Consider the following 18,550-nt stretch of genomic DNA (forward strand, 5'->3'; position numbering starts at 1 on the left):
GAGAGAGAGAGAGAGAGAGAGAGAGAATTCACTTTTGTGAACAAAAATAAAACACGTCCATCATCAAATTAAAAAAATAGCTTAAAAAACTTTCCGAGTCTACTTGTTTCAGTGCAATGAATAATTAACAAGGTGTTTTTGACAGTTTTCAGTTCTACTGAAATAATTATGAAAACATATTAAATTGTCATCAGCAGCAAAGTGACAAATATGATGTAACAACTTCTACATGTACGTACAAAAGCCTATTAGGATCAATCTATGGAGAGAAAAAAAATGAAAAGGGATCAATCTAGGGAAAGAAAAAATTAAATGGCGTTATATTCCTATGATTCAAGTACGCGTATATTTATTCCGGCTTCCTGATATTTTTCGCAGACCTAGCTCTGGTTCTATAACATTTGAACGTGGCCTAAGACCCCCTATAGATGTAGAATTTGGCCTCACTTCCATAATGTTCACTCTTTTATTTATTTATTTTTTAGCATTCTTCGCAGCCGTAGATCCAGGAATTTTTATAGGCGTGAAGCACATCAACTCTAACAAATATCAAAGTCAATTTTCTTACGGATACATGGCTTTTCTTCCAATTTTAAGAGAGGTCCGTGTTTCCGGGGGTGGGTGGGTAATTTTTTCCTTAGATTTAATAACTCTTACGTTCGGAAAGGGGGAGGGTCTACACATGTTTTTCGATTGACAATGAATAGCAGGATTAAAGTGGAATGGACAAATAAATGGAACTATTACTATATGTATTAAATACAAAAATTCTACTAAAACAACGTATAAAGACATATATTTTAGTGACATTATGCAAGTTAAGGATTTTTTTAGACCGATATCCAATGTAAACTAACCGAAGTGATTTCTCCATTTTATAATAGCTTTAAAAAGAATATTTTTTTGTAAAAAAAAAAAAAAAATTCATAAAACAATTTATTTTGCTCAAAGAACCACGCACGCTAACTCCCGATTCCCGCCTACATTTTACACTCAATTAATTCAATATAAACGGCATTTTATTAAAACCTGTTTGAATGCAAAGAAGAGTTCATTAGTAATTGATTATTCATTTTAAAACCAATGTCGAAAAGTTAATTGCATGGAAATAGATGAATGACCCTTGAACCTTTCCGTATGATTAAACTATGGTAAATTCAATGTATAAGATTGATAAAATTTTCTTTTTTACATGTAATCTAATTTGAAATTGGTAATAAAATAACCATTTTTGATTTTTTTTTTGTCTGTACACATATGCCCACCCACCCCTCCCCCGTGAAACAACAAAAGCTTTGGTATAAATTTGTGAAATAAGAAATAACAACCTGTAAAAGGGAATTTTTGTTTCACGGGGGATGTTTAAGAATTTTTTCCCCCGTTGATTTCTATAGTAAAAAAACACAAGTTTTACAGGAATTGTAGAGTTATCTCTCTTTGTTTTCCCAAATAAATTATGTTCGATAAATATCTATATAAATATGAAAAATCGTTCAAATATATTAACTTTTGAAAATTGACTTGGAGGTAGGCGGCAGAACAATACAGTCGTTCGCAGTTCTTCATTCATATATTTTTTTAAAGGGGGAAGGGGCGGGGTATAGATGTTTGTGAAACACTTAACCCCCCCTCCCCAATAATTGGAATTTTTCTTAGTCCAAGGGGCATAACTCTGTCAAAAATTGCTCGATCGTACCCAAAACAGAACTTGACCTAGATTCTGTATACCAAATTTCATTTCAGTATGTGCAACCTCAGCGAAAAATATGAACGGAAACTGTTGGTGGACCGACCGACTGACAGGCAGCAGCAAAGCAATATGCCCTCCCTTCTTCGAAGGGGGGGGGGGAGGCACAATTACGAAACATCCATTTCTGAACCAGGAAGTATATATATTGGGGGGGGGGGGGGTGTCGTGTAATCAAGTACCTTTGTTTGATAGTACTATAGCTGTTTTGCTATATATGTGTTGATAATTTAAATGTATTTCAATTCTTTGAAAACGAAAAAATCATGATACAGCAGTAAGACGTTGAACCATACGAAAAAGGACACTCCAAAGTAGCAAATACAGTGCCAAAAGTCGCATATAAAGCAACCATACTTGCACTGTTGTCAGAAAAAATTATATTGCATCAAGGAAATCATTAACGATTAAATCATTTTATACACATATCAGTTCTAAAACAATGTTTTGTAATTTGTGTAAAACGTACACTGCAAATATAAGTATGAACTACATGTAGATTGCTCCTCTACTGCATAAAATCATCTGAACGTTTGGCCTATGCTGCCTCATTAATGTAAAGCAATAGAAGCAGTTGTCCGAAACCAATATTTTCTCGATTAGCTCTTTACCAGTAATGATATTCAAGCGAGATCACTTTTGAACACAACTTTGTATGTTGAAATTTACAACAGAGTGAAATCCTTTGCAAGTTGGACAATGCAAAAATAACCCTGTTTACAGTAAAAATCAAGCAAGAAAGTCCATGAAAATTAGAAGCAGTGCATGTACATCTGTAAATTCTACCAATTAATTTTTTTCCTTCTTCTCAGTTTTTACAATACATGTTCAAAATAAATGCATTACAACCCCCCAACACAATAAGTTACCAAGTACATATCCTAGCCTCCTAACCTTTATATTCGTTATACCATTACATATCCTCTGTTCTTATTGACAACTGTTGCAACTTATACCATTCTTATCTTTTTGCAACCACAAAATCAAAATTTCTCGGGTTCTAAACCATCAAATCATGACAGCTTTCCCAATGCTATAGGAGGACTGGGGCGTAATTTAAGGAGAATCCTGACAGTGATCAGGATGATTGAGCCCCCTGTACTTTAATGTACAATATATTTCAACAAACAAGAAAAACTGCTTTCTCCCCAATAATTTATTACGATTCCATTGCAACACTTTCTTCTGTGTGCTTGCCCTTATCAGCAACTTGTCTAGAACGAGCCTTTCGGTCCAGAATCCTTTTGCGATCTTTATCAATCTTTAATTTCACTATCACCACCTACAATGAAATTATTACCATGAAATAATGGAGAATGATGAATCAATGCAGTGAGAAAATTTTACACATGTAGTACATTTCTCTGTGACAGTCTCACCGAATCCCTTTGAAGATGGATTGAACGGTTTGATTCTACATCACATTAGAATCTTTGCTTACAATTTTGACAATTTGTAGCCTGGTAGTTCTTGATGAAAACTAATATTCATATACTTCTACTTTTCATTTCTTTGGAAAATTCAGACCCTTTTTGTGGCCTTATATAAAACGATAGTTTGATCAAAGTTGAATCCACTAAATGAAAATTCTATTTTTAATGACCTAGGAGATATTCTCTTTTCATTCAACCATCACCAAGATGGAAAAGGATTGTACATTTTTTCATGGATTGGGACTATGTTGGAAAGGACTATGGCCCTTTTCTTTCAACAAACTTGTTTCCCCTTGATGTTCTGTCATTGTGGCAAGTTAGTTGATATTTGCTCCGCCCCCTGCTTCTACTCAATTGACATAAGTTCAGGACTTTTTCTCTTCATTTTCAGCTGTTATTGTGTGAGAGTACCAACACTTTTTCGTTTTTTAATGAATTTCCATTACTACATTACCTTGGAGGGGTGGAGTCCCACGTGGACAGAATCAATTTCCATTACTACATTACTTTGGAGGGGTGGAGTCCCATGTGGACAGAATCACTTTCCGTTTCTACATTACCTTGGAGGGGTGGAGTTTCACATGGACAGAATCACTTTCCATTACTACAATACCTTGGAGGGGTTACGTCCCATGTGTACAGAAGCACTTTCCATTACTACAATACCTTGGAGGGGTGAAGTCCCATGTGGACAGATTCATTTTTTAATATTATATTACCTTGGAGGGGTGGAGTCCTACATGGACAGAATCACTTTCTGTTTCTACATTAACTTGGAGGGGTGGAGTCTCACATGGACAGAGTCACTTTCTATTACTATATTACCTTGGAGGGGTGGAGTCTCACATGGACAGAATCACTTTCTATTACTATATTATCTTGGAGGGGTGGAGTACTACATGGACAGAATCTTTTTCTGTTTCTACATTAACTTGGAGGGGTGGAGTCTCACATGGGCAGAGTCACTTTCTATTACTATATTACCTTGGAGGGGTGGAGTCTCACATGGACAGAATCACTCTCTGTTACTATATTACCTTGGAGGGGTGGAGTCCTACATGGTCAGAATCACTTTCTGTTACTATATTACCTTGGAGGGGTGGAGTCCTACATGGACAGAAGCTCCATTAGCCTTCTCCCTCTGGATTCTCTCAATATACACAACAAACTTTTTTCGATACACCTGGACGATTTTCCCAACTTGTTGTCCTTTGTAATGACCACGAACAACCTAAATAAAAATTACAGTTTACTAACACCTTGAAAGATTTCTTCACTATCAATGACAATTTCTTTTTTTCTTTGTTCACTAACAGAATTAATATTGTTCTATCTAGAGTTCAAATAGATTGCTAGACCTGTCTAGTACAAATATCAATCTACTAACAAGTTTGACAATGCGACCATTTAGGGTGAGTGCAGTTTTGTATTACAGGTTACAGTCTGACCTTTATATACACTTTAAAAAGTCAGGACAGGAAATCTAGATAAAATTTTGTTTTATATGTTGTATTTATCAATAACATTAAAAACAAATCAATCAAACTTGTATATAATGGACTTTATTTTAAAATTTTCAAGTTGACAGTAGTAGATCTTTATTGAAAATTTTTCAGACAAGTGAAGTTGAAGTTTGGACAAGTAAATGTCTTGGTCACTTGTCCGAATGGACAAGTAGGGAAAAAAGTTAATGTCGAGCCCTGCAAAGTGTCCTTAGTTACTTATTTCAATCTAAAACCCTGACTTTAGGTTGGTTATCATAGTTTGAGCATCCATATACAATACAAGGGTGATTCTGGATACAACAACCTATGTTACTGTGGAAGAAATTTATATTGATCAATGCACAAGTCTGAATTTTCTCTTTGCGCTGGGCATTACCGCAAGAGCTTGCCTTTTAATAGGATATGATGTAAAAATAACTGCTTGTTCAGTCCAATAATGGAAAAAAAAAAAACTACTTAAAAAAATGCCTATGATAACATAATAATCATTTGGATATATTTGAAATCAACATAAAATTAAAAGGTGCTGTAATAAAATAAACTGTGGGTGTAATGAGCCTCCTTAAACAGGTTGGGCTCAGTTCCTTTTTGGGGGAAGTATTACTATAATTATTAGAGGATTATTCCTCTTTTCAGTAATGAAAAACATTACTGTATACGGGAATTTTCACTCGTTTACCCTCTATTCTCGTGTTTGCTTTGAATAAAAGATTAAGTGCAAGAATATTTTCACATCCTCTAAATATTTATAGTCTATTAAGTGTATGTATGCTCAAAACTACAATATTTATCGCTGCAAAATGCTGAAAAAGAGTGATGAAATATTTCTACAATACAAATTTCTTATGGAAGCTTATCTGTGTTAAAATTGTGAGATTGAATACGTTCAACACTTGAAAACTCATTCATGAAATTATTCATTCTAATTTAATTTTATATCATTTCTTTCAAAGACATCGTAAAAATAATTTTTTATACCACTGCTTCTATTACAGATGAAAATAATTCTTTGATATATTAAATTTTAAAACATAGTCTTTCAAAGATGGTTTTAGCATGAATGCCCTTATAAGATTCCACACTTTTCGTATCATTTATCAACAGGGAAAAATAAAGTAAAAGTCATGGATTACTGCTTCATGTGAGCTTAAATTCCTATGCATGTTCAAAAGATGTCACCTCCACGAAAACAAACATTACCATGAAAATTTCCATTTTTGAACAAATAATAATATAACTTATATAAGGGAAATATTCACATCCGTTTGAAGAAGACTCGTGATGTCGTACGATTAAATCTCATCTTACTCCTGTCTGCAGCACTAAAGGACTGAATTTTTTGGTCAGCGAGGTTGGTTTAATAAAGTTTAAACACATCACATCATATTTTTCATGCACTTTTTATTTAATACACAGATTTGGTGCATTATTTTAAAAATATGACGAAAATTCCCGTATACAGTAATGTTTTTCATTACTGAAATTGAAAGAGGTATAAGCCTGCTTTATAGTAACACTTCCTCGAAAAAGGAACTGTGCCCAACCTGTTAAATGCATTTGAATGAAAATTCTCATACTTAACACAGAAAAAAATATTCAAAAAAAAGTGCCAATTGAAAATGTGTTTTGCCTACTGTAAAACTTGACTCCAAGAGTGAACTCGTAACCAGGATCTTGGTTATGAGCTGACTTTGCTGTTTGGTTTTGAGTTGACATGAGTTCGAGTTGACTTGGTCATAAGTCAGTCAGGTTACGAGTTGACTTGATACCTCCTTATCTGCATTCTAACATTACAATATAATTCAAGTTTGAAAAACCACTGAATATACAAGGTTGTACACTTTGATGTCTTGAGTATTTTTACGATAGAAAAAAATGACATTTGGTTTACAGACGGTGCCTTTCTTGTGGCCACTGGGTATTGGATACGACAGTTTTAAAAATCCATTTTCAATTTGAAACATAAAAAAAAATTCCAAATCCTTGCGTGTTTTTATTACATGTTATACGAGACTTTAATGGGATCTTATCATTCATTAGACATTACAGACAAAACTACAGGTTCATGCGACATTTCTACAAAATCATGGTGTCAAGCCTGGAAATCCTGCAAACTGGTCTTCAGGGAGAATTCATAGTTGACACAGGGTTCTTGGTAAAATTCTAACAAAAAACATCTTCGAGATTTACCTGCACTTCATCATCCTTTCTGATGGGCATACTCCTCACGTTGTATTTTTGGCGAAGTTCCTTTGATAGGGGAGAACTCATCATCTTCCTACGAACGTGTGAGGGAGCATTAAAGTGACGCTTTCTGTTCTTCCTCCTTGAGGAGGAGACCATTTTATTGAACTTCATCTTCAGGCCTTAAAAACAAAACATATACATAGTCACCAATGCTGTCAAATCACCCCCCCCCCCTCTTTAATTTTTTCCAGTTCTTATCATAAATATCTTAATCTAGCGCTAATATTGTGATCAAAAACACAAAATAATCTGGGTATTCATTAATTGGAAAAGTTATTTTCGCAGATTTTACTTTATTGCAACATGGATGGTGACTGATTGAGACACAAGACTCACTCGCACCTTGTTTACTTATGGGCCGATAACCGGAAAAGGAACGTATCACGTGATGCTCTTTTAAACCAACTTAACATTTAAAACGGCATTTAAAAATATTGTTAAATAGACTGTTTCAAAGAAATTAATTAGTTTTCATGCATAGAAGCAAATAATTTGTGTATACGATGCTTATATGATTTATCTTGATAGACCATGGCATATAGTTCATCACGTTCAGAAAGTGAAAATAAGATGGTATGAAATCGAAACTAGAGACCACACGACGAGGTTTAAAAAAAAAATAAAGCTGGAAATTTCAACACTCTCTACGGTAATGATATTTTTTTTTACTCTGAAGTAAGAAAAATAATGTTTTTGTTCTTCCTAAACTACTTCGAAATAATATCTTCGCCACTGAAGCATCTGACAGAGCAACAATTTTCCATCATTTTGCAAGGACAAGCATATATCATGACAAGGCTATTCTCTATTGAGAAGTTGATGGCTCGTTTCATACTCCCCCTCAGAGGGAGTATAAAACGAGCCATCAACTTCCCAATAGAGAACAATGACAAGGCCACAGCCTGACACGGCTACATGTATCTAACAGGTTGGGACCAATCGCCCAAATGGGATATAAAAGCCCGTTTGGGACAGCTGTGGGATATAATGTCCCAAATGGGATATAAATTTACAGTGCAAAAAATGAAAATTTTTATTCTGTAAATATCATCAATCAGCATCAACATACTTATAAAGGAATAACTTTTGGTTTACAAGTTTTTCTGTATGCCCACTGTTTAGGAGAATGATCCCTTGGAAGTTCCTAAACTTCTTCGGGATCAATCTAACAAACTGTTGGGTTGCAGAAAAACTTGTATGAAGTTGGTAATTAAATAATGATTTCATGAATATTCATTATCGAAAGACCTCAAATGGCCACACATAAATGACACTCACCAATAAGAAGTGAAACTTTTACTGATGACCAAGCTTTTGTGTGGCATGAAAGCAGTGATATATGCTATTCATTGTGGAATTTATTTCTGCAAAAAGTATTCTGTTCATGCTTGAGCCCTCTTTTGTTACTAAGCCAGTGTTGATGACCCAAAGTTTTGACGACCCAACATTTTGCCTTTTTCCATTTTTCCCATCAGAGCTTTGCATGACTCAGTTTTTAAATTTTGTAATTTTCAAAATTTACTATAATAACTTAATTTTGCTAGAAAAGGAGGGGAAAAAAATTTCTATGCTGAGTATTTTTCTTCTGCAAAATTAACATTAAAGCTAATTGTACCCTATTACTTTAACATATTTTTCTTGAAGGAGGTTATATGTAAACCAAAATGCAAAAAATGTACTTCCATGTGGTTCATTATAGCTTCTTCTAAGTCCTTTGTAGACCAAGTTGCTTGAATAGAGCTGAGTACTTGCAGTCTTACTTTGAATGATCCAAGCAACCTACATATTATTTTCTGATAAGTTTAAATTATTTGGAGTGGGTCCATTTCTTACAATTCTTATCAAACTTTACATGTAACAGGATGGATCAAATTTGTGAGTAACATTGAATGCATTAAACCTTATATCAGCATTTTGCAGTTGTTTAACACTGAAGGCCTCTTGTGATGGGTTATTGATAATGCATCTTAACTTCCATTCAGTGTGATGCATTTAGCAGCAACATTAACATTTTAATTTATTAAAAAAATTAATAGGGAGATGTATTTCTACCAAGCTTTGTAGATCACAAATAATTTTAAAAATAATTTGTTAAATTTTATTTTCAGTTTCAAACTATTTACCTGACGCTTGGTGTCATTGTGCACATACCAATATTGTATTTAGTATGGTATTCATCACATAAAAACAAGCACTCGCTTGAGCCTATTTGCATCCAGAGCATTATACAGGGGAAGGAACTCTGTCGACCCCTCTGTCAGTATGGACAGTTCAGTCTGTACGGGATGCACCAGTGTCGACCCTGGCTTACGTGTGACGACCTACAGCAGGTGGAGAAAATCACCAGAATTGGCAGAGGGCTCGTGAAAGAGGTAATCCCGAACGACAGCTCACTGAGGAGAAATTCTCATCTGAATTTTGTATTAAAGGTTCTATATTCTTTGATTTCTGAAATACATGTTTTCATCAATTTAGAATAGATTTAAAGAAAATGTTGTAAATAAGTTAATAAGCTGGGCTTTGAAGAGTTTATCAATTTTACAGGTGTATGTTGCCAGGTGGAAGGATTTTGTTGTAGCCTACAGTCAACTCACATCTCCACATTACCAAGCAGACTTTCAGCAAGGAATTCAAGTTCTGAAACATTTCCATGGACACCAGAGAATTGTCCAGCTGATAGGTTTCTGTGACAATATTATGATTACTGAATTTCACTCCCTTGGTGAAGCTACCAAGTTTAACAAACATCTAGAAACATTCCCAGAAGTGAACAGTATCTTCAGAAGATTCCAGTTTTGTATTGACTATGTGGAAATTCTCTCCAAGCTCCACTCTACTTCAGATGACAAGGCATACGTGATGTGTGATACAAACAGCTTAGACAAAGTATTTACACAGTATTTACTGTCAGAAGATATGCGACTGGTGCTGAACGATGTGGATTCTGTTGCTATGACAACCAAAGTCAGTGGGAAATGGAGAGGTATCAAATGTGGAAATCGGGAGCTAGATGGTGAGTTTGTGGCTCCAGAACAGAGATGGAGCAGGATTACGGACTTCAATGACAGTGAAATGCAGACTTATGATGAGAAGACTGACATCTGGAAAGTCCCAAGTGTGTGTAATTATTTCCTTGGAAATAGTCTCCAAGCAACAAATCTTCAGATGAGACTGTTAGACATTCATATGGCATGTAAACATGTGAATCTAAGCAGAAGACCTACTGCTCTTCACATTTTGTGGACCTACAGAAATTTGTTAAAACAACTACAAGATCAAGATTTATTTGTAAAAGAAGTTTAGCATTTTTTGTATGTACTGTGTATTTTTTTGCATGTGTACTCTGTATTTTAGCTCACCTTAAAGAAGTTGGGGGAGCTTATGTTAATACCCTTGGTGTCTGCATATCAGGTTAAAGTTTTTGGAGCAAATTTCTTTTCAAGTACTTCTATGTCTTATATATTTATCAAAGATGCATGAAGGATGCTTTTAGTGTGTTTCATTGTACCAGTCAAGGTTTCAAATGCTGCAATTTCAGCTAAAGAATGACCAAATTAATGTTTCTGTAACAGGTTAAAGTTTTTAGAGCAGGTCTCATTTCCAAGTAACTATAAGCCCTATATTGATGAAATCTAAGGATGCACACTACTGGACTTGTTCCGGATGCTGAATCTGACCTACACTTTCCAGATGAATGACCAGATTAAAGTTTTGGGAGCAGGTTCATTCAAAAGCAACTATAAGCCCTATGTTGACCAAACTTGGATGATACATCTAAGGATGCACACTATCAGGCTTATATAACACTTCCGTGGAATATTATACGTCGCAAGTAGAAGTTGTGAACGATTGTATACATGTAGTGGTATAAACCTTTAATTAGAATTCATGAAAACATTTATTGTACAACCAAATTCAGGGAAGTCAGAGAACTTTTTGCCCAATAGAAATCAGAATCAGATGAGTGACCAGGTTAAAGTTTTGGGAGCAGGTTCATTCTAAAGTAACTATTTGCTACCTGGATGAGTTGCATGGATGATACACTAAGGATGCACACTACACTGGACTTGCTTAGGATGCTGAATTTGACCTACATTTTCCAGATGAGCAACCAAGTTAAAGTTTTATGAGCATTTTCTTTCTAAAGTGACCATAAGCCCTATGCAAACCAACTCTGCACTGATGATAAATTTATTGATGCACACTACCAGTGTTGCTTTGGATGTGGGATTTGACCTACATTTTCCAATGAAGTTTTAAACTGGTTGTTTTTGGAGCATGTCCATGACCAAGCAACTGTAAGGCCTACTTGAACCAAACTTGCATGGATGATGCATCAAGGGATGCACACTACCAGAGTTGCTTCAGATGCTGGATTTGACTGACATTTTCTAGATGAGTGACCAGGTTAACGTTTTAAGAGCAGGTCCATTAACAAGAAACTATAAGGCCTATCTGAACCAAACTTGCTTGAATGATGTATCAAGGAATGAACACTCAAACTTGCTTCAGATGCTGGGTTTGACTCGCATTTTCTGGATGAGTGACTAGTTCAAGTTTTTAGATAAGTCAATTCCTAAGTAACTGCAGGACCAAAATTGCATAAATGTTGCATCCAGGGCTGCACACTTCCAGATCATTAATTTAGTGTTGGACTTTACCTTTACTTAAGGACAACATTCGTTGAGGTGAGCTCTGTAATCTCTGATTACCTATGTTTTTGTATGTGTACTGTGTATTTTGTTGAGGTGAGCTCTGTAATCTCTCATTACCTATGTTTTTGTATGTGTACTGTGTATTTTGTTGAGGTGAGCTCTGTAATCTCTCATTACCTATGTTTTTGTATGTGTACTGTGTATTTTGTTGAGGTGAGCTCTGTAATCTCTGATTACCTATGTTTTTGTATGTGTCCTGTGTATTTTGTTGAGGTGAGCTCTGTAATCTCTCATTACCTATGTTTTTGTATGTGTACTGTGTATTTTGTTGAGGTGAGCTCTGTAATCTCTCATTACCTATGTTTTTGTATGTGCACTGTGTATTTTGTTGAGGTGAGCTCTGTAATCTCTCATTACCTATGTTTTTGTATGTGTCCTGTGTATTTTGTTGAGGTGAGCTCTGTAATCTCTCATTACCTATGTTTTTGTATGTGTCCTGTGTATTTTGTTGAGGTGAGCTCTGTAATCTCTCATTACCTATGTTTTTGTATGTGTCCTGTGTATTTTGTTGAGGTGAGCTCTGTAATCTCTCATTACCTATGTTTTTGTATGTGCACTGTGTATTTTGTTGAGGTGAGCTCTGTAATCTCTGATTACCTATGTTTTTGTATGTGTCCTGTGTATTTTGTTGAGGTGAGCTCTGTAATCTCTGATTACCTATGTTTTTGTATGTGTACTGTGTATTTTGTTGAGGTGAGCTCTGTAATCTCTCATTACCTATGTTTTTGTATGTGTCCTGTGTATTTTGTTGAGGTGAGCTCTGTAATCTCTGATTACCTATGTTTTTGTATGTGTACTGTGTATTTTGTTGAGGTGAGCTCTGTAATCTCTGATTACCTATGTTTTTGTATGTGTCCTGTGTATTTTGTTGAGGTGAGCTCTGTAATCTCTCATTACCTATGTTTTTGTATGTGTCCTGTGTATTTTGTTGAGGTGAGCTCTGTAATCTCTGATTACCTATGTTTTTGTATGTGCACTGTGTATTTTGTTGAGGTGAGCTCTGTAATCTCTGATTACCTATGTTTTTGTATGTGTACTGTGTATTTTGTTGAGGTGAGCTCTGTAATCTCTGATTACCTATGTTTTTGTATGTGTACTGTGTATTTTGTTGAGGTGAGCTCTGTAATCTCTGATTACCTATGTTTTTGTATGTGTACTGTGTATTTTGTTGAGGTGAGCTCTGTAATCTCTGATTACCTATGTTTTTGTATGTGTCCTGTGTATTTTGTTGAGGTGAGCTCTGTAATCTCTCATTACCTATGTTTTTGTATGTGTACTGTGTATTTTGTTGAGGTGAGCTCTGTAATCTCTGATTACCTATGTTTTTGTATGTGCACTGTGTATTTTGTTGAGGTGAGCTCTGTAATCTCTGATTACCTATGTTTTTGTATGTGCACTGTGTATTTTGTTGAGGTGAGCTCTGTAATCTCTGATTACCTATGTTTTTGTATGTGCACTGTGTATTTTGTTGACTTGATGCTGATTCAGGTCTCTAAAGTCTAAAAAATTGTTTACACATTTTTATTTCATGATTTTGCTCCTTTTATTAAAACATCAAAGTCGTCTTATTTTTGATTAATTATTGTTCATTGTGTTAGTTTAAAATTTTCCTACATTTTTTTTTCACTGTCTTCTCCCTCTGCTCTGTGAAAATGACAAAACCACATTTAAAATCTATTTTTTTTCTGTCCCTGCTTTCACTAAAAGAGGGGTAAATGAATTTGGGTCCATCTGTCTATTTGTTCGTCTGTCTGTCTGTATTTCAGTCTGTGTGTAACACTTTCATTTCTGTACAATATCTCAAGAAGCCTTTTAGCTTTATACCACAACTCCCTATGGTCCAAAGAAAAGCCCTATAGATTTTGAGGTCAAAGGTCAAGGTCATAAATTCATTTATTCTGTCTGTGTTTAACACTTTCGTTTTCCAGGCAATATCTTTAAATGTCTGGGCTTTTGCAATGAAATTTTATATCATTACTCCTTAAGTATTGCCTAAAGAAGATCCCTTTTGAGATCAAAGATCAACTGAAGGTAAAAAAAAAATCATACATTACAAATAACATTTTCCAGATGATAACTTTAGTTTCCTTTGAGCTTTCTTCAACGAAATGTAATATCACAACTCCCTATGATGCAAAAAAGGGCCCTATCAATTTTGGGGTCAGAGGTCAAGGTCATAAATTCATACATTCTGTTTGTGTGTAACTCTTTCATTTCCAGAAAATATCTTTAAAAAAGTCTGAGCTTTTGCAATGATTTTTTTATTTCACAACTCCCCATGGCCTTAAAAATAGACCCGAAGGTCAAGGTCAGAAATATATATTGCATATATGCAGATAACAATTTTAGTTTTTCTGTAAGCTTTTGCAATGAAACTTTTGGTCATGATTTTTTTAACTTTAAGACCAGAAGCTGAAAGGTCAAGGTTGACCTTTTCTCCACCTGTAATTTTGTCCAGTTTATCCATCTCTTTTTTTCCCTTACGCAGGGGACACATATTCTCTGAATTAACCTTTTTTGGCAAGATACAGAGTAGAAAAATTTGAAAATAAGGCCATCTTAAATTTATTTTCTTGCCCTCTCCCAACTCAGAATAAAGAAATTTGGTAGGAAGGAAGGAGGATTTTCATACTTCACATATGTAATCCTTGTGACGAGACCTTCCTTTGGATACCAACAACGTTGACCCTTTGACTTTGACCTTGGAGTTTGACCTACTTCTGAAAAACGTTAACCTTAGCCATAATTTTTGAACCGTTGGTGCTAGGGCTTTCATACTTCACATATTTCATTCTTGCGACAAGACCTTCGTTTGGATGCCAACAACTTTGACCCTTTGACCTGAACTTTTGCGTTTGACCTTCTTTAGAAAACTTTAACCTTTTCCATATCTATTCAATGGTTGCTGCTAGGGCTTTCATATTTCACAGCTGTATTCCTCGAGACAAGACTTTACTTTGGGTACCAATATATTTGATTTGCATTTGAGAAAGTTTAACCTTTGCTATAAGTTGCCATACGGGGGCATCAGTCTTTCACAAACACATCTTGTTTTTTGTTTTGTTTTGTGTGTGTGTGTGTGTTTTTGTTTGTTTGTTTGTTTGTTGTTGTTGTTTTTTTTAACAGTATAGTTAATAATAGGACGAGAAAACTTTGGAATGAATTTTAAAAAAAAATGTTTCCTGGAGGTTAGAAAACGCTTTGAGTCGGGCCATTAGTTGGTCGCTAGAGGGCAAACATATTTTTTTAAGATGGCCTAATTGTTTTATTATTATTGATATTATTAATCTTCATTAAGAGGATTAGCCCTCATTTAAAAACACAGAATAATTTACGAAATTGTGCACAGAATGTTCCCCATTCTCTATCCAGAGTTGTCTACCGCTACGCTCCCAACATCTCTGTCAACCCTACAAGATTCTTGTAGAAGTTTTAAACGGTGAAATTTTGAAATTGAAATAGTAATTTTAAAATTATTGTAATTATCAATAAAAATGAAAATATATCACTTATTTTAAATCTATCATCCCTCAAAACGATTTATTTCTAATTTTTTAGGGAACTATTTTGCGAAGTAAAACTTAAAAACTTTATAAAAAATCCTTTTAAGGGGTAATAGATTAAAATAAATCCTGTTTTCAGATGAGAAATATAATTAAAATCGATAATTAATACAATTTTTCATCATTTACTATTTTTCCAAGAATCTTGTATTACAAGGTATATGGAAGCGTGAATGCATGTTCCGGAGTAAAGTATGGCAGGCATATGGAACACTGAAGCTGTTTTATATAACATGTAATACGTATATACATGTATATAGGTAGGGATTATATACAATATGTGTCTTTTAATATCTGATGTATAACTGTTTTAATATAACTGTATGATTTATTTTTTAATTTGACAATCATATCCTATTCAGTGTACTTATCAGAAAGGAAAACGATCTACTAAGTTGTATCCAAAACTTTTTTAAAACAATAAAATATTTTTAAAATTATATATTCTCTGGTTCCATTATATTGTGGTTTGTGTGCTGTATGCTGTGGTTAAAAAAACTACTTAACTTTTCTATGTCATTGAATTGAAACATACAGGATCCATGTATATGTGCCTCTCTGGTCAAATTGTCAAGTAACCTCAGCATATAATCTTCACCAAACTGCAATATTCTTTGTCAATGACTTAATTTTTCTCTTTTTTATGCCGATATATTCTTATTATCTCTATCATTCCAAACATAATTTCATCTGCTTACTGAAAAAAAAATGGCTATATTATCAGTTTATGAACCAGATCTGTCATGTAAGACAGTAATTCCCACGCATAATTGTTTGTCTATCTCTATGTACTCTCCTTGGTACCCGAGTAATTAGTAAAAAAGCCATTATACCGGGTACATATACAATGTAGTCATTGATGACACCACCGAACATATTCCGAATGATTAATTGGTTACTGAAGATAACAACTGCATGTATATAACCGGAATTTTTTTTTTATTTTTGTCACTCATTTGTTCTAAATTATAAATCTACGTTCATTTGCTTAGTTCTTAGAGAAAGGAGGTACATATATGTATATGTAACAGGTGGATATGGTGGGAAAGAAGATGGGAGAACAAGGCGTCCAGAGTGCCTATACCTTTAGATACATAAAAATCATATTCAATTTACGAATTTGGTATTTAGAGTGAAGATCTTATTATTGAAATTCATGAAATTATGACAAACAAAACTTTTCTCGGCAAAAATTATTCTATTTTTAAAAAATAATGTATTCTTGGGGTTCCGACCCCTTAGCAATAAAAAATCCTGATCGAGTATCGTTTTTCTTTGAGACTAACACGCTAATCACTATGCTGCACAACTCATGACAAATTATGGAACGCCGCAGCTGCCTTATGTGGAGAACATTCATTATATGCTGATACTTTAACATTATATGCTGATAGTTTGTCATTATATGCTGATACTTCAACGTTATATGCTAATACTTCAACATTATATGCTGATACCTTAACATTATATGCTGATACTTTAACATTATATTCTGATACTTTAACATTATATGCTGATACTTCAACATTATATGCTGATACTTTGTCATAATATGCTGATAGTTTGTCATTATATGCTGATACTTTAACATTATATGCTGATACTTTAACATAATATGCTGATAGTTTGTCATTATATGCCGATAATTTGTCATTATATGCTGATACTTTAACATTATATTCTGATACTTCAACATTATATGCTGATACTTCACTATATGGTGCTTTAAAAAATAGGTTAAACATCGGGATCTTCATACTAAAATTCTTTGACAAGAGAAAAAATCCAAAAAAAAATTGTTTTCAATTGCAAAGTTTTAGTATATATATATACACGTACATGTATTGGTTTATATACATGTACATGTATTGGCAAATTGATGGGACGAAAAGGGATAGGATGCACGTGTAAGCAGTCTTGAATATACTGGCGTATTTGGGAAGGGGTAGAGAGTACATATATAATATTAAGAGTGAACTAAACGAAGATAACCTTGCAAAAAACGCGTGTACTGCACGAAAATTTAAGATATTTTGGAAGTTCAGAAACTCTTCATGGTATTAAAACTTCGCTTTTTTTAAACATCAATGATATTACAGGACATCAAAGCAGAATAATATAATTTATAGGGGACAAACATTTGATTCGTTTGGGGAGGGGGTGCAATTTTTTTTTCGAGTCAGATTATTTATTTTCATGTCACTTCGTGAATGATAGATTATTCATTTTCTAGATGACCAGGTACAGATTATTTATTTTCACACAAAACAAAAAAGTCTAACCAAACTCGAAAACTCCATTTCTTTGGGGAGAGGGGTGGGGCTACCTCCACGCCAAAGTCATCCTAGTACAGATGATTAATTCACATAATATGATACCCCCCCCCTTTCCCACGCGTATTGCATGGTCGTTCCGGCCTCAGAACCACTCGTCAGCACTTAAGTTTTCGATAGGTCTTTTATATGTAATTTTCAAATCGGTAGGACGGGGGTTGTTGTTCAGGGATTTCATTGTTATGACATCGACATAGTAATTTAGGCTACTAATGACTCAAAAGCTTTTCCAGAATCTAGCTGCCATTGCATTTTAACTGGACTATTTAAGCTGGTCTATACATCCAATGCCATGCATGCGATCATTCTGGAAAACTGTAAAATCACCGAAACTGAGATTATGAAGTTAGTTTGAACTCTGTGAATATTGACGGAGTTGTAATCTTCCCAACACCCCACCCCTCCCCCTTCCAAAAAAAAAAAAATTATAAATTATAAACTCAAAAATAATATTTTTAACATCCAAACAACTAATATGATATTTCACTAAAAATTCTTCAATTTCAATTAAATTATACCTCATGCAGTATAAATTCATCTATAAGAAATCATATTAAAATACATGTATTTACTAGTATTTATATATTTTTTGCAATAATACATATAATCATGTAACTTGTAAGCCAGTAAACACATTCCAGAGGGGTATACAGGATTTCAAGATGGGGGGGGGTGTTTGTTTGATTATTGTTTAACGTCCTTCTCGAGAATTTTTCACTCAGATTGAGACGCCACCACTTGCCGGTGGAGAGCTGCAAATTTTTTACCTATACTCGGCACTCAGGGCCATTGAACAGCGAGGGATCTTTTTCGTGCCAACACCTACTGCGACACGGGGCCTCGGTTTATACGGTCTCATCCGAAGGACCGGTCTCCACGTCCCACAGTGGGATTCGAACCCGCGACGTAAGGACCAACTCCTTACTTCGCGATTCTAGAGCAGACACTCTAACCACTGCGCCACGTGGGCGACGGGGGGGGGGGGTGATATTAATGACAAAATGACA

General features: G+C 34.6%; 2 protein-coding genes across 2 annotated transcripts; one reads left to right on the top strand and one right to left on the bottom strand.

The window, feature by feature from the left end:
* Nucleotides 1-2,885: 2,885 nt before the first annotated feature.
* Nucleotides 2,886-7,329, bottom strand: LOC133194212 (large ribosomal subunit protein uL24-like). Its single transcript, XM_061330219.1, has 4 exons — nucleotides 7,275-7,329; nucleotides 6,876-7,051; nucleotides 4,271-4,411; nucleotides 2,886-3,029 (listed from the first exon to the last, which is right to left on the bottom strand). The coding sequence occupies exons 2-4, from the start codon at nucleotides 7,041-7,043 to the stop codon at nucleotides 2,907-2,909; spliced, it is 432 nt and encodes a 143-aa protein (XP_061186203.1). The 5' UTR covers nucleotides 7,044-7,051; nucleotides 7,275-7,329; the 3' UTR covers nucleotides 2,886-2,906.
* A 114-nt stretch (nucleotides 7,330-7,443) lies between these two features.
* LOC133198347 (protein O-mannose kinase-like) lies at nucleotides 7,444-13,215 on the top strand. The gene is made up of 3 exons (XM_061334453.1): nucleotides 7,444-7,581; nucleotides 9,041-9,304; nucleotides 9,477-13,215. Exons 1-3 carry the CDS (start codon nucleotides 7,444-7,446, stop codon nucleotides 10,233-10,235), a joined length of 1,161 nt encoding a protein of 386 aa, XP_061190437.1. The 3' UTR covers nucleotides 10,236-13,215.
* Nucleotides 13,216-18,550: the final 5,335 nt, after the last annotated feature.

This window comes from Saccostrea echinata, unplaced genomic scaffold (assembly GCF_033153115.1).
Source record: "Saccostrea echinata isolate AGI-Se365-2 ecotype Australia unplaced genomic scaffold, CSIRO_AGI_Sech_v1 ptg000001l, whole genome shotgun sequence".
Classification (NCBI taxonomy): Eukaryota; Metazoa; Mollusca; class Bivalvia; order Ostreida; family Ostreidae; genus Saccostrea; species Saccostrea echinata.

Coding starts and splice junctions, on each gene's coding strand:
- LOC133194212 (XM_061330219.1), bottom strand. CDS start 7,043: ATGAAGTTCAATAAAATGGTCTCCTCCTCAAGGAGGAAGAACAGAAAG. Junction 4,412..6,875: donor GAAAGGATGATGAAGTGCAG/GTAAATCTCGAA, acceptor ATTTTTATTTAG/GTTGTTCGTGGTCATTACAA. Junction 3,030..4,270: donor TAGGACTCCACCCCTCCAAG/GTAATATAGTAA, acceptor ATTTCATTGTAG/GTGGTGATAGTGAAATTAAA.
- LOC133198347 (XM_061334453.1), top strand. CDS start 7,444: ATGATTTATCTTGATAGACCATGGCATATAGTTCATCACGTTCAGAAA. Junction 7,582..9,040: donor AAATTTCAACACTCTCTACG/GTAATGATATTT, acceptor TTTTATTTTCAG/TTTCAAACTATTTACCTGAC. Junction 9,305..9,476: donor GCAGAGGGCTCGTGAAAGAG/GTAATCCCGAAC, acceptor TCAATTTTACAG/GTGTATGTTGCCAGGTGGAA.